Source organism: Rutidosis leptorrhynchoides, chromosome 5 (assembly GCF_046630445.1).
Source record: "Rutidosis leptorrhynchoides isolate AG116_Rl617_1_P2 chromosome 5, CSIRO_AGI_Rlap_v1, whole genome shotgun sequence".
Lineage (NCBI taxonomy): Eukaryota > Viridiplantae > Streptophyta > Magnoliopsida > Asterales > Asteraceae > Rutidosis > Rutidosis leptorrhynchoides.
The window spans coordinates 96661000-96676886 of NC_092337.1; the positions used below are offsets into that span (position 1 = coordinate 96661000).

At 33.2% G+C, this 15887-nt stretch overlaps 1 protein-coding gene across 2 annotated transcripts; it reads right to left on the reverse strand.

Annotated features, from left to right (window-relative positions):
* Positions 1 to 6834: 6834 nt before the first annotated feature.
* LOC139846770 (serine/threonine-protein kinase BLUS1-like) lies at positions 6835 to 15173 on the reverse strand. Of its 2 annotated transcripts, none has more exons than XM_071836283.1 (21): positions 14966 to 15173; positions 13458 to 13922; positions 12576 to 12830; positions 11935 to 12059; positions 11796 to 11840; positions 11595 to 11676; positions 11431 to 11499; positions 11195 to 11365; positions 11042 to 11107; positions 10858 to 10926; positions 10673 to 10783; positions 10451 to 10524; positions 9768 to 9998; positions 9566 to 9657; positions 9381 to 9448; positions 9123 to 9236; positions 8993 to 9035; positions 8869 to 8915; positions 8346 to 8407; positions 8190 to 8241; positions 6835 to 7252 (listed from the first exon to the last, which is right to left on the reverse strand). In XM_071836283.1, the coding sequence occupies exons 2-21, from the start codon at positions 13620 to 13622 to the stop codon at positions 7202 to 7204; spliced, it is 1992 nt and encodes a 663-aa protein (XP_071692384.1). In that variant the 5' UTR covers positions 13623 to 13922; positions 14966 to 15173; the 3' UTR covers positions 6835 to 7201. The 2 variants fall into 2 exon arrangements, with proteins under 2 accessions (XP_071692384.1, XP_071692385.1); XM_071836284.1 differs by lacking the exon at positions 14966 to 15173 and adding an exon at positions 14477 to 14595.
* Positions 15174 to 15887: the final 714 nt, after the last annotated feature.

Sequence of the window (15887 nt, forward strand, 5' to 3'; positions counted from 1 at the left end):
CTGCTAAATTGAGTAGGATTTGGCGATGAATAATTTTCGTTTTCAAAATGTTATGAAATTAGCAAGATCACCCTAAAACGACATCACGAGCAAGACTCTCAGAAAGTGTCTTTTCATTCTAGGTTGTCTAGTTGTCGAAAATGACTTTTTACTAAGTTTTAATTTTTTTTAAATGTTTTGAATTTATATCATATTAATATTTGGTTGTACACATGAATTGGCCTGATATATATAGTTTTAGGGAATATTATTTTCCTAAAATTTTAATTATTCATAACACATATAATTTTCAATTTAACATCACATCACTAAACGCATATTTCAATTAATTAATGTACGCGGCCAAATAAAGTAAGATTTGGCGGAGAATAATTTTAGGTTTCAGAATGTCCTAAATTCTCATGATCGCTCTAAAACGACTCAACGAGCAAGATCCTTAGAAAGTGTCTTGCCATTCGAGGTCATTTACATGCCCAAAAAATGACATTTTACTGAGTTTTAATGTGGTTTTTGAACGTTTTGAGTTTTTATCTTATTATTTTTTTTTTTTTTTTGTAAGTATGACTGAGCCTAATATATATAGTTTTAGGGCCTATTATTTCTCTAAAATTGTAACGAATATAATTTTGAATCTAATATCACTTCACTAAATACACATTTCAACTAATTAATATACGCCGTCAAATGGAGTTGCATTTGGCGGTGGATAATTTTCGGTTTCAGAATGTCCTGAAATTCCTAGGATCACCCTAAAACGACCGAACGAGTAAGACTCTCGGAAAGTGTCTTGCATTCGAGGTTTTCTAGATGCCGAAAATGAACTTTACTGAGTTTTAATGTTCTTTTTGAATGCTTTGAATTTCTATTTTATTATTATTTGTCTGTACGAATGACCGAGTATGGTATATATAGTTTAGAGCCTATTATTACTAATATTAATTATTATTTATAACGGATATAATTTTGTATCTAATATCACTTCATTAAACACACATTTAAATATTGTTTTTGTAATTTATCTCTTAGAACCTTGCTAGAGAGTTTTTTATGATAAAATTTTCCGTTCAAAAAAAATAAGGATACAGTAACAACATATATTCAGTTGTAAAAATTTAATTTTTTGGTTACATGCCATTTTAAGTATAATTTTGCATTGGTCACTTGGACTGAAATTAGTTGCTGTTTTTGGTTGAATGCAATTACATATTTCAATATGATCTGATTGTTGAAGGTTTGAATGTCTTTACATGGGTTAGTACAGAAGATCCTAATATCGTTTCAAGGGTCTTAATAACTATTCACTGCCAACACACAAAATATACATATACCAGAATTTATTATATAACATACTAGTTTAAAGACCCGTAATTTTACAGGTTTGTTAAAGAAGAAAATAATAAAAACTAATTCTATTTATTTTCAAGAATGAGATCGTGAATAGTTGAAAGATATAATTAAAAAGTCTTACAACAAATTTTTGTGTCAAAAAAATAAACGGCATGATAATCTAAATAATACGGAGTAACAAAATTTTAATTTTTCTATCAAATTAAATTAATATTGCTTGTAATAGTCCTAGAAAAATGCGTTATTTTATTGTTTATATTTGAATATTTAATTATTAATAGCATCATTTATTTTGAATTAATCTAAACATACTACAATATGAATTAAATCTTTTTAAAATGAAGAATTATGACATAAGCAAATAGTCTAAACTTAGCATTACTTTTCATGAGAGATTGACATCTAAGTAAAAGTGATATTATCATTTTACACATTTATAGGATAGTATAGATATAGATTTGTATATTTCTTTATATGCTAAATACTTTTTCCCTTCTACATCTCTCGTTTCATGGGTCGAAACAAAAATTGAAATATATATTTAACTGAAAATATATATTTATTATTTAACCTTATTAAATACTACACACAGTCGATAACATATTAATGTGTATGTAAGGGTATATAAAATGACTACAAGTTTTTTTATTAATTACGGACAGGATATACCTAAATTTTACCACAACACAATAGGCAAGTGTACCTAATCGTATGATAATATAGCTAGGGTAAATCCGGAGTTCGTTCCACGGGACTTGATATTTTTTTAGGCTTTTCTTTTTATAGTTTTAAGATATATAGATTATTACTATTACTAAAATTTGAGGATTTACCGTTTAATGACCGGTTTGTCGATTGGTTTCAGATATTAAATTAGTAAATAAATATGATAATAAATCAAAAGAGATATGAATATAATAAAAATGACTATGTTCATCTAGTCATTTCAATACGTAATGTTTGATATTTTTCTTTATAAATTATGACTTAATTTCCTTTATACCAGATATATTTAATAAGTCCACCTAGAGTTCTCTAGCGCGAATGTATAGTCAAAACTACACAACGCAAGTGTCCTTGTCGCCGGGGTCCTAACGACTATAATTAAATATATCTATAAATAATGATTTACACAATGACGCAGTTTTCACTTCTGTCAATAATTATGTCAGTTGTCACTATACATAACACACCCATGTGTCAACTAGTTTATTTAAAACTAATTCGCTTTCGCGTCCGAATGAGCGCACAATTATTAATATTTATCAACAACCCATTTACCGTGTACGATTAAATGTATATGACTATTTATAAATATCTCCAACTGTAAATATATGTATTAAATTAATGAATTTCTATTCTATTAAACAAATACATACTTCATTAATAGTCAATATTCCCGTTTTATAAGAATCGTTCTTTTATGTAAACATTAAGTAGAAGTATAAAACCCAAACCATTATTTTTAATCAAATATTACGATTATTTAGACTAGATGAACATAGTAAAAACTTAGCTACGAGACATAGGAGTAATTAAATAGAAACAACTTTCAAATGGTAGAAACTTAAATTAAAATACCCGTACAATACATGATTACACTACCAAACTACTAATTTAACTTGAAAATATAAATGGGAAATACAAGTAGGACGTAAGTGTGTGTCCATTTTTCAGTCTCTCTCTCTCTCTCCTCCTCCCTCTCTTATATTAATCATATCACTCCGTATGAATTATTGCTTGACCCATATTTTCTGATTTTAGGCTTTGCATTTATTTCATCAAATTCAAATTTTTTTTTTTTTTTTTTTTTTTGGCAAAAAACAAAAACTTTATAACAAAATCTTTATCTCGGGAAGAGACAGAAAAAACAAGATACAAAAACATGGACGAGGCTCGAAAGTAGAAAACTAACCTACCGAAGCAACCAGAACAAAACTAAAGTAACTAAACTTGAGTCACGTCATGTAACTAAAGAACCACACAAATGGATATAAACGAAAATGCAAAGTACATAATGACAAAGACAACTACTAACTAACTAAGCCAAACTTCACTAACCGACAATGTCATCCTTACTACAAGTTTTGGGATATGAAAAAATGACCTCATCAACGATGTTTTTGGTGTCGACGTCGTTGCCCGCACCGGCCTGGAAAGAAAAGGGTGCATCGTTTCCGGTCCCGTCACCCTTGATAGAACTCAACGAAAGGGGATTCAAACCGTTTTTTCTATACTCGTCAAAAAAAAAAAAAAAACCCTTGTCCTAACGAACGTCCCGACCCTGAGCCCACGTAAGACCATTTACAATCCCCTATTACTTGAACATCTTTAAAAGAATTTTGTATCGCAACCCCCACTTCGTCATCATCAATGCTATCCCGTAGATTAAACGAATTATCCGGTGCATTCGTCTTTTTTACCTTATCCTTTGCCTTACCTTCTGCACCATAATTCTTCACCCCTTTTGGTGAAGAGGATTTACCCACGGGACCACGATGCTTCTTGTTGAGATTTACCCGATACCTACAAAAGCCATTACAAGCGACTTTCGAACAAACACAACGATTACTAGTCGAAATCTTACCAACAATGAAAGTAGATGTTGGAGCATTAACACGGGAGACATTAGGATCCACTTCAAGAGACTGAGATATAACCGAACCCGAAACCGAAGCCTCGATCTCGTTCACCTTTCTCTTTTTGTTAACGAAGCCGTGTCCCACGAGAGCTCCATCAGTATCAGGGGCACTATATGCTACTGATTTCGAACAGGACGTTTCACCAACAGCAACCCCATTAACCGGAATAGCCCCAAACGAATTTGACAAAATGTAATCTGAGACTACCTTCTGCCCACAACCATTGACATTGTTCACCACCTCATTTTCGGCTAAAACTGAATCAGAAATAACATCAATCCCCTCTTCAATAATCCCTTCATTAACCCCATTCGAAGCATCAGCCACCTCTTCAACACCACCTGCAATGACCCTTTTTGACTGCCCAACAAAATTGTCAACCGATTGTAACATGAGATCCCGATTTAGAGAAGAGATCCAATCTGATGAGTAACCATCATTAAGCATTCGGTTAACCAAAACAGGATCGTTCACCTCGTTAACCCAAACGTTAGTTTTAAAACAAACGTTCGAATCAACCAAAGCTACCTCAATTAACTCGTGTATATGTTTCACTGTTCGAGATTCAATGAACACAAAAAAAGACCCTGCGCTCCCAATGGATGTCGAACAGTTGGCAACCGAAATAACCTCTCCAAAGTGATTATCAAATTCATCTTTCCATGGTTTTTTCTTTGCATTTAATTCATTAAAAGCAGCAGCCACCAATATGTCATTTCCCTGAACATACCATTTTTAATATAATTGTTTATTAAATGCTACATGTGTATGATCTTGTTAAAATTCTTGATGGAAAATTTACTGAAATTAGGACATTTCACTTTCTCTCTCATAAATAAGCATTGTCAGACTATATTTTTCAACAATAGACATAGATTTCACCTAATGTCTAGGCGAATTAGATGAAACTCCTTTTATCCAATCAAAACGCAACACCTGTTAAATAAACTTCCGCCTCGTTTTTTTTTCCAAACATTTCGCCTAACCTAACTTATTTAGGCGTTTCAGGCGAAATATTGTTTAGGCGATTTAGGCGTAATATTACAACAAATCAAAACCCACCACATGTATTATTAGAATGATGTTAGTAGAAACAACTCTTCTGAAATGCAAATAATATCCATCTTTAATCGAGTCATTGCAACCGATTGAAGCAACTCTTCTACATCTTTCTATATTGTTGCACTATATTAGGCTCAATCTTTTACAGTTAATGGTTGTTTAGCTAGTTTGCACTCTTGTCCATACTTAACTAATATCGTATATAAGGCACACAAAAGTTAAATTGTTATGATTGTTTGGCTATCCTTTGTACTATTGACCTTCCCTTGAGTCTATAAATTTGGCAATATACCTCAGAGTTATTAGAATGTATGATTGTTGTGTGTAATTATATGTAGAATATAAATGACAAAAGGCATACTGCAGTTGAATATATATTATTCTTACGCATTGTCCTATTTTAGTGTTTTGGTATTGGTGACCACAAACGCGTATACATACCCTACAAGATTTTTGCAGTCATTTTGTAGTTGGAATCATGTCGAGATATATGATTATTTTGAGCAACTAATATCGTTAAACCTGTTGATTCTAATTTTGAACTAATGGACAGCCTCTACTAGTTGGAGATGGGAAGCTTTTTGGGCATTATCCTATGCTTGCTGTGATTTCTAAAGCTGCTGCAATACCGGGACTTATCAAAATTCCGGTGGAGGAGCAAAATTCCAGTTGATAAAAGTAGTTAAAATCGCGACTTCAACTCAACAATGGCAATTGAAACTCAAAAGACGTAATTTTAAACATTTCGCCTAAGAAAGTTTGGTTAGGTGGAATCTGAAAATACACGTGGTCAGTTTAGTTGGTTGTAAAATTACGCCTAAATCGCCTAAACAACATTTCGCCACATTTGCCTAAATAAGTTAGGTTAGGCGAAATGTTTGGAAAATTTGAAAAAATAAACGAGGTGGAAGTTTATTGTGCACGTGTCGCGTTTTGATTGGATAAAAGGAGTTTCGCCTAATTGATGTTAGGCGAAATATGTCTATTGTTGAAAAAAGTTGTCTGACAATATTTATTTATGAGAGAAGGTTAAATATGCTTATTTGAGTAAATTTTTCTTCTTGAATTCCCCCTAAATCATTCTTTTGTTTTGTTTAATCAATGCTAGACCTAACTTGTTCTTCTTTTCCTTGAAATGCTTTTAACTTTCCTACATGCATAGTTGACTTGTTCTTTTTACTTCTTTACTTATACGTTGCGCAGATGAAAGTTGTACCCACAAGGAGTACTGCACTATTCATCTACAGTAAAAAAAATTTATTTTTTTTAAATTGTCCCCCTCATTCTCCCCTACAAATTTTACTAAATGACTACATAATGACGTTGGTCCGTTTTTTTTAACTAATTTTCTTCCAAAAAAACAAAACGATAAACACTTTTTTCCCCTTTTTTTCCCTACAATTTTTCCTACACTTTTGCCAACGACGACTCCATCACATTAACCCCCCCCCCCCCCCCCCAACCCCCCCCCCCCCACCCCACCCCACACACACACACTAACACACTAGTTTGCTTCTAATTGTGTGTTCATTTTGTGCAATATCATATATTTATTAGATAAAACCACCGGTCAACGCTAAATTTATTTTCTCAACAATTAAGCCATCACAAATACAAATAGACTCATAGTAGACCTCAAACTTTCATAAACAAAAAAAGTACTATACTATAATATAATATAATATAATATAATATAATATAATATAATATAATATAATATAATATAATATAATATAATATAATATTGTAATTAAATAAAATAATATTTCATGTAAATATCAATCACTCGATCATTAAAACATTCTGCTTCCTTATTACTAAATATTATTTTAAATTATATATTTTAAATAATTATGAGGGAATGTGAATACAACAATGGACAAAGCCAAGGGGAGAGTCAAATGCTGCTACTAAGAAACTCAATAGACATACAAACTCTTACAGTAATTACCAGGCTCCCTTTCCTTATATTCACATTAACTAATGTTACATTTCTCAAAGAATAAAAGTAGCTGATGAGACTTTGCAAACTCGAAAACACACCATCGATAGACTGTCGTCTGTCGGGTTTTGTGTAGCCATGTGAAAGGTTCCAAAGTTTAAACAGTGACGCATGGAGACATGTAAATCGTCCTTGTCATCATCACGAATCACTCTTGAATGTTTTCTTTCTTCATTAAATCGTTCAGTTTCAATTCCAACTACACAAAACCAAAACACTTACGATATAACAAGCACCATTGATTGATGATATAGTCATAAAGGGAAGCTAAGAAGTGCTTGTATGTGTGTGCAATTGTATGTAAAGGTGGGCAGTGAGTAGAAACTAAAAGACATGGTGTAGTTACCTAGAAGAGGCTAGATGGGCGGGTTGGGTAACGGGTCAAAGTAGGTTGGGTTAAAATGAACCATTATTATGTTTTTTGTAGGGGTCAAAACGTATGGACCCCCTTAGGTTGACTGACAAACAATTTTCTTTTCATTTCCAATTTTTTTATTATTCTAATGCGTAACAAATGATTAGATGGACAATTTGATTACACAATACTAATCCTGGATAAATTTCTTTAATTGACCCATTTGACCTGCTTGAGATGCATCACAACCCAGAGTGATCCATTAACAAGAAAATGAGTCAAAATCGCCAATCTCTACTCTTCACCTCTTGCCCAATCCCATTCTACGATCCTATGTAGGTGTTGTCAGTGGGCCTATGTTGCATTAGCAAATGCATGTGCATAATTGGCTTGAGATACGATTTAGTATATAGAATATGTATTAGACTGTAAGTTTAGGGTTAGACCCAAGTCCGGTTGTGGGCTTGGGTCTGATAGGTTAATTAGGTTTAAATTAGGGTTTTTTTCCAAGTAGGGATGGATGGTGAATAGAAAGATTTGACGAGGCGGTATAGAAACAGCAGCTCAAGGCGCCCGACTAGGTCTCAGGATCAGACAAGCTTTAATACCATGTTAGACAATACAACCCCGTCAGGATACAAGTATTATTCATACGATATTTATAGTACAAGAACCCTAATTTAAACCTAAATAACCTATCGGACCAAAGCCCACAACCGGACTTGGGCCTAACCCTAAACATACTAAGCATATGATGCAGCTCATAAATAGATGAATATACCTGAGCATTTTTCATCTTCTGTCTTTGCAATTTCTCAGCAAGAATGCCATGTCTGAAAAACCGAGTATTTATTTTTTATTCTCAATAAATAAAATACAGGCACATATATACACTATATAATGCAGCTCAAAAATACCATTTGGCTTTGTTTCATACCTTTGTTGTAACTGGATAACCTGAGACTGTAGTTCTCTCTCCCTTGGAGAAGCAATAGGGATCTGCATGTGACCAAGTTAAATAATTAATCAAGTGATTGTCAACTAATTACACACATTGATGATAACAACAACAACAACAACAACAAACCCAATACCACCTAGGTGGTGTATGGGGGAGGTGAGATGTAGACAATATGAATGTCCTTTGTAAATTACATTAATCAATGTAGTGTGGCTACTGGCTATGGGTCGCAATTTCGACCCATTTACTTGTAACAGGGGAATTCAGGTTATGTTTTACTCTAGTTGGTCATACGCGTAAAATATATAAAAAAAAAAAAAGCAGCACAAAAGGAAACAGGTCAAATGGGTTAAGCATATCGAAAATCTAGCAAAATGTATTATTTATCATGCATGAAGCCTCCTTAATTATTTTATTAATAAAAAATAGATTATTGCTGAAATAGTTAAAAGGTTTTCAAGATAGAAACATCTATTTAACGAGTAAGGCCGGCCCTTACATGTGACAATTCGTTGGTTCCTGCTTCCACATATTCCATGGAATTACCTGGCATACAGAGATACAAGTCAGGTTTATGTGTTATTGCGTATGAAATATAGAATGAGGACGGAAGCTAATATTACCAGAAACCTGTTCGACGAACTTGATTAATCTGTGTAGTTCTTCCTGAAGAAGGACAAAAGTAGATAAGTTATTGCACATTATGAAAATAATCTCAATTTATAAAGATTTAAAAATAAATCAGGTGCATACCTTTTGCACTGTGCTATGATACAAAATGCTTTGCAAAGATGGAACAACTGAAGTAGTTATACTTGATGTCGACGGACTTGTAGTTCCAACGAAGTTTGAATTAATAACAGGAACCTGAAGGGGAGAAAGAAAGAAAGAAAGAAAGGATAGGTTTACAAATCCATTTAATAAAAGATACTATCATCATTCATAATCAAAGATCAATTTAGGAAATTTCATATCACACAACAAAGATCAATTTTTTAAGAAATTTCATACCTTGAGATCTGCTGAAGTGACTTTAAAACGTCCCTTGCGTTGAACCACAGCCTCCTCTGATGCATCCTCTACAACACCAGGTCAAACAAGTAGAAAGGGGGCATGTTTAGAACGGAAGATAAGAAAATTAATCTACCAGACTTATTATGATAATAAACTGAATTAACAGGTCGAAGGTGGCTTACCGGAATAAATGTTGGTTGTGTTGTTTTTGTATCGGCCTTGTAGTGGACCACTATAACTGCGATCGACTCGCAAATCGGATTGTATGTGTTCTCTGCATATAGTTACAGAAAATATTACTTGCTAGTTCAGGCGCATAATACAAATCTACTTATATCATAAATATATGTAGTTCACATAAAATTAGGCAAGTGTTGCAGTTACCTGTCAAAACTGCCAAGTAACTTCTTAGATGAATGCACACTATCTGGTACCAGTGAGCCACTTGAATATTTTTTTGGACCATTAATAATTGGCTGCGGAAATAATTTTTTTTGTGCATCATTTAATTCAGTTTGGTCCTCAGATTGTAGCGATGGCTTCATGGCACTGTGTTGTTCAGTATCTGATAGGCTACTAGTAACTAAGTCATCCTCGCCAACATCAAAACATCCCCTGTATTAAAATACAAATATTAAATTCAAATGATATGACCAAACTCAAGGGCGTATCTACATAGAAGCCTGTGGGGTCACGGGACACTACTAGTTTAAATTTTATTTTATTATAAAGTACTTGTCAAATTGTATGAGACACTGTTAAATTATAAATACGGGACCCCATATATTTTTAGAATTCGTAGTTTTTTTGTAGACACATGCATAACTTCAAAGTCAGAAAATCAATCGAACAGAGCGATGTGAAAAGATACAATACAATCAAATACTGAACTTCAGATAGCCAAAATTTATGTCTACTTTTAAATATACAATCAAATACTAATCTTCAAATATGACCAAACCTTTGAGTAAAAGAGGTTTTAACCTTGACAGCAGTTACAATTCAGTGTCAACTTTAATACATGTAGTTAGAAGGTAATGTAATTCGGATGCTACATATAAACTTACTTGAGTGCTTGAATAGGTTTCATAGGAAATGCTGCAAGCGAATCCTCCAAATTAGGAATCTCGTTAATTTCATCCTGCATTTAGAGAAACATGAGCTTATATTATTACACACTAACGTCAACGTACGGATAAGAAACATCCCTTATAAAACACAAATGTAAAGTGTAGGACAGATCAGATAGAGAAAAAAATAATCAAAATTCAGCACAATCAACATGCTACCTCAAGGTCGGACGCCGAATCTGAATCATTGAGCCCATTTTGCTGTTTTGAACTTTCCTCCGGATGTTCCTCCGGATGTTCGGCAGTTAAATTATCATCATAGTCTTTAATCTGTTTTCAAAGAAAGCAAGGTGAGAGAGTATACCAAAAATGAAATTGATAGAATATTATTCAAGAATACATACTAGTGCAGCCTGGTTCTTCAAGTCCTCTAAATTAAAATTCCAAGCACTAATTCCTCGAATATACTCTTGCTGCATATTACAAAATATGTAACTATATCAGGATACGAGTGAATAAGATCATGCATTAAGTAATGACGGATTAACCAATAGTTTCATATAACATTTACGATTGCAACCATTTCACCTGTGATAAATGTTCTTTATTTCCATTTAATTCACTGTTTTGTAGAAGAAGTTCTGCTTCTTTTGCCTAAAACAACAAGATTGTCATCAAAGTTGTAAAATAAATAAATAACAACAAATGACAATGTGACACATAGCATGGTATGCAAAACACCTTTAGCGTCCTGAAACGGTCACCTAAAGGGGGGAGACCCTCGAGGATGGTGCGGTGAAGATAATCAGTTGTTCGTGCATGCTTAAAGAAGGGATGCTTTAAAAGCTTCTCTGAGGAAGGACGTTTTTTCGGGTCTTTCACCAAACAAGTAGCAACCAAATCTTTAAAAGACTGCACAGCCAATATACATTAGCACATTATCGTTTATACTAAAATTCTGTTAGTGTGACACAAACCTTAGAAAACTTTTTGTCCCTTTCATAATCAAGACCAGGTGGTGCATTTTGCAGTGTCATAAGCAAAACCTGCAGGCAAGGAGATAAATTGGGAGGATTTATGTGATAATTCAGTAAATTAATAGTTAATTACATTAGTAGACAAAGAGATCCACGATCCTTACTTTCATTGGTGGATACTTGGAAAATGGTGCATGGCCATGCGCAAGTTCAAGTGCTGTGATTCCAAACGACCAAATGTCTGCCCTGTTTATGCATAACATAGATCTTAAGCGTTTATTTATAATCAATAAACATGAATAAAAGTTTATGTCTGGTTAAGGAAACACACTAGAATAGTATCTGCTATATGAATCAGAACTCACTTAAAGTCGTAACCATGTAGTTGCTGCATAACCTCTGGTGCCATCCTAAGGAATACATAATTGAGGGAAGAACAGTTTATTGAATACAAAAAATAACCTTATGATAAGATAAAATACGTTATGGGCCAACGAAACATACCAACAAGGAGTTCCCACAAACGTATTTCTAGAACGCTGCCTGTCCCCAGTATCAAACATGCACGCAGATACTCCAAAGTCCGCTAACTTGATGGAACCATTAGAATCAGCCAATATATTCCCCGCCTGAATCATAGTAACCAACATTATATACTGGTAACGGAAATCCGTCAGACTAGCAATCTTGAGATAGAATAATAAAAGGGGATAATAAGATACACTCCCAGACGTTATTTATTTTTTTTTATTTTTTTCTGGATACTGGTAATTGATCATCTAGAAAAACTACATCATATTGGGGAAGTGAACTTATAACAGTAACTAAGCATAACAATTACGGAAAGACAAATTATAATTGTGTTGGCATTTACAGACTGAGATCAACATGTAACCTTAAATAAAATAAATGAAATGTAAAGTTAAAAAGACTCAGATACTACAGAATCCATCATCAGATACTAGGACTACACTTGATCAGTCAATGACATGTTACTCAACATAAATCATCATAAAATAGCTACTATCTACGTTCATGCAGATAAAAATTATCAGTGTATATTCATGAAATATACATTGTATACCACCACCTATATTGTATAATTGCCATGTAACAAATCATTTTAAAATAATCAAGAGCAATACCTTCACATCTCTGTGAATATGTCCATGTGCATGAAGGTAGACCAAAGCTTTAACGACCTCTCGCAACACCGTAGCAATAACAGGTTCTTCAAAACCTTCTGGATAAGAAGTTTTCATTATGTGAAGGCAAGATCCCCCAGACATATATGGCATGACAAGCCAAAGGTGGTGGCCAGTTGTGAAAGAACAATAAGCTCGTAATAAATTTGGATGATCGATCAAACTCATGGTCTGTACCTCACGACGTATGCCATCCTATTTTGAATTGAACATGATTTTAGAAAGGCGAATGCAGGATTAAATATTAGAAAGCATTACAACTAAAACTAAGTACTTTGAGCTAACTCTTATAACAAAGTTAAGGTCACAGAAAGAATCATAATAATGTCAATTAATGAGCGGTCAAAAATGCAACACATAATCCTCATAAAATCTTTGTAAACCTTGCCACACAATCACTTTCGACAAACAAAAACCTATATCAAAGATACAAGAAAATTATCCATATATCCTAGGAGCCTTCTACACTTACAGCACCAAGCATGTTAAAGTAGGAAAGATAAAGCTACCAACATTATGGCATCCATACCAAGTTGATTGTTGCAAAAGAGATAATAACAAATTCACTAAGAAAATCTTGTCATTTCATTGTTTTAGTAACCATGTTTTCAAAAATTATTAACGTTGTTACGGTCAAGGATATGGACTCTTTAGGCTTGCAATAAAGATATGAATTGGTGAAGGCTGCATGTACAAGTATAACCCTATACCTACTAAGAGAACAGTTACTACTCGGGCACATAAGGTACTTGGCTCAATTGTGATATTGTAACAGTTGATATGCATGAGTTTAAATCAGTAAGAGAAAAAAAACCAACGTACCAGATCATTATTACACTTTTCCAAATCAAGAACCTTGATGGCAACTACTTTGTTCAGCGGAATACAGAGCGCCCTATACACAGAGGCACTAACTCCTTCACCAACTTCCTCATATAACGTGTAGTCATCAGCATTGACAGGAAACTTCAGCTTTGATGCCTCCATATTTTCTTCTAAATCAAAAACATAAGACCATTGTTACCATAACTTGCCCCAAAAGAATTGAGTTCCCATCAACTTTATAGTCAACTCTAGTCAACATGATAACATTGATCTTCTATTGATATACAACTTCACAACTCCAGCAACAAGTTCTTCAGAGCTACTACCGAATGATGATCTTAATGAGCAGCAATATCTCTTTTAAATAATAGATAATTAAAAGTACTAACTTAACGCTACGTGTGCGAATGTTTCCTCAAATGTGTAAGTGTTTCAAGAGATACACTTGATGAAGCACAAATCCTGTAACATTAGAGAGAGAAACACCGTCAAGCATATGATCAAAATTTCCAGTCGGTAATATTGGTGATATTAGTGTCATCTACAATTCATTTTGGTTAATTGAAATTTACGTGAATGCAATAGTTAGCTAGTTATACTTAAAAATGGGTTCAGAGAGTGTAGAGTACACGCCCGTAAAAGTTGACTACTAATTGTCACGTAAATTGCGGGGTCGAGGGGACAGCTCCCCGAAACCTCAACCAAAATACACTATATGTTATACCTTTTCGTATAACAGAATTTCCCGCCCAAATGAAGGGTTACACCCTTTCATTATACAACTGCCAGTTAAACTATTTTCATATACGTTTTTCTGGCATTCTGCATTCAAATAACAACAACAGAAACACACATTCTCTCACACAATCTTGATTAGTGATTTCATTGCCAAAAACACTAATTGAGTTCCTGTCTTATCCCTGTAAAGATTTCGTGAAACCAAGGCAATCATTGTTTCGGGATACTTTATAGACAAAGTGAATACACAATTCAAGAATCAGACATTCAAATCATACCCTGTTTGTAACAGGTAACACGCATATTATAATGCTAATCCAACAGCACTGCATCTTTTTTAACAATAATACGTTTCGTAATGCATAGATCATAACAGAAACTGATTTAACAGCATAAATTCACCTAATATGAAAGAAAATAGAATAGAATATTCAACTTTCCTTTGTTGATTTCAAGCTACATTTCATTCTGATCACCTCAAAACCGTCACAAGCTGTAATCCGTTGACTAGCGTCAACGTTAGTCAATCAAGTCGATGTAATTTTTCAATTAAAACAAAAGCCTCAAAATCACTTTAAATACATGATCCTTACAGTTCAGATTAAGTCTAATCGCGACGAATTAATCGTGATCAGATAATCACATACTTCACACAATTCAATCGTTCAGATATCAAATATACAAAATTCAACCATAATTACATCAAGTAAGCAATCGTATATCTAAAACTAACAAAATTATGATTACAACTGATTGTATGTACGGACCTAGGGTTTCGAAATGGCTCGTTTGGCAGTAGATAGAACTGAATTTTGACCATACAAGTCCTCAGAAGACGGGAAAAAATGAAAAAATCGTAAACGACGTCGTAAAAGGTACATATAAGCCTTGGGCTAATACGCCATAACCAGCCGATGTGGTAAAAAAAGAATCGTATAAAACAGTTGTCACATACGACTACTTCAGATCGAACCTTCACCGTTTAACAAAACAAATACAGTACTGATACGGAGGAATAATACTTTAAAACAATTAAATCATCAATTATATTTAATTATTTTAATTTTAATTTTAATTATCATCTAGTGATCCGTTACAAGATAAATGACTCGGCGATCTTGTAAGGATATGGAATAGTTTTTGTCTCGTTGTACGTACTTGACTTCACAAAGTAAAGTAAGCAAAATACTGAAACAGTTGAATATGGGAATAATGGTTTATTCCTTTTCTCTTTAATTACTTGTATTGAAAAACTAGCAATTAAAGGCTTAAATTGAATTTGTTCCCAATCGAATATGTGTAAAATATTGTAAGGAAATTAAACACAGAATGATTTGGGGAATAATAGCTCTATGGCTTTTATTTCTCTCTGATTACATATAAGTAAAAAGAGGCATGTTGTGACGACCCAGAAATTTTTGATCAAATTTAAACTTAATCCTTATATAAGTTCGACACGATAAGCGAAGTCTGTAATGTTAGAGTCTCAAAACTTTTGAACTATTTCATATATTCAATTGACCTTCGACTGTTCTCAACGATTCACGAACAACTAATTGTAAATAGATACATGTATATTTAATATATATATATATATATATATATATATATATATATATATATATATATATATATATATATATATATATATATATATATATATATATAGATAATAATTTGAAATATTAA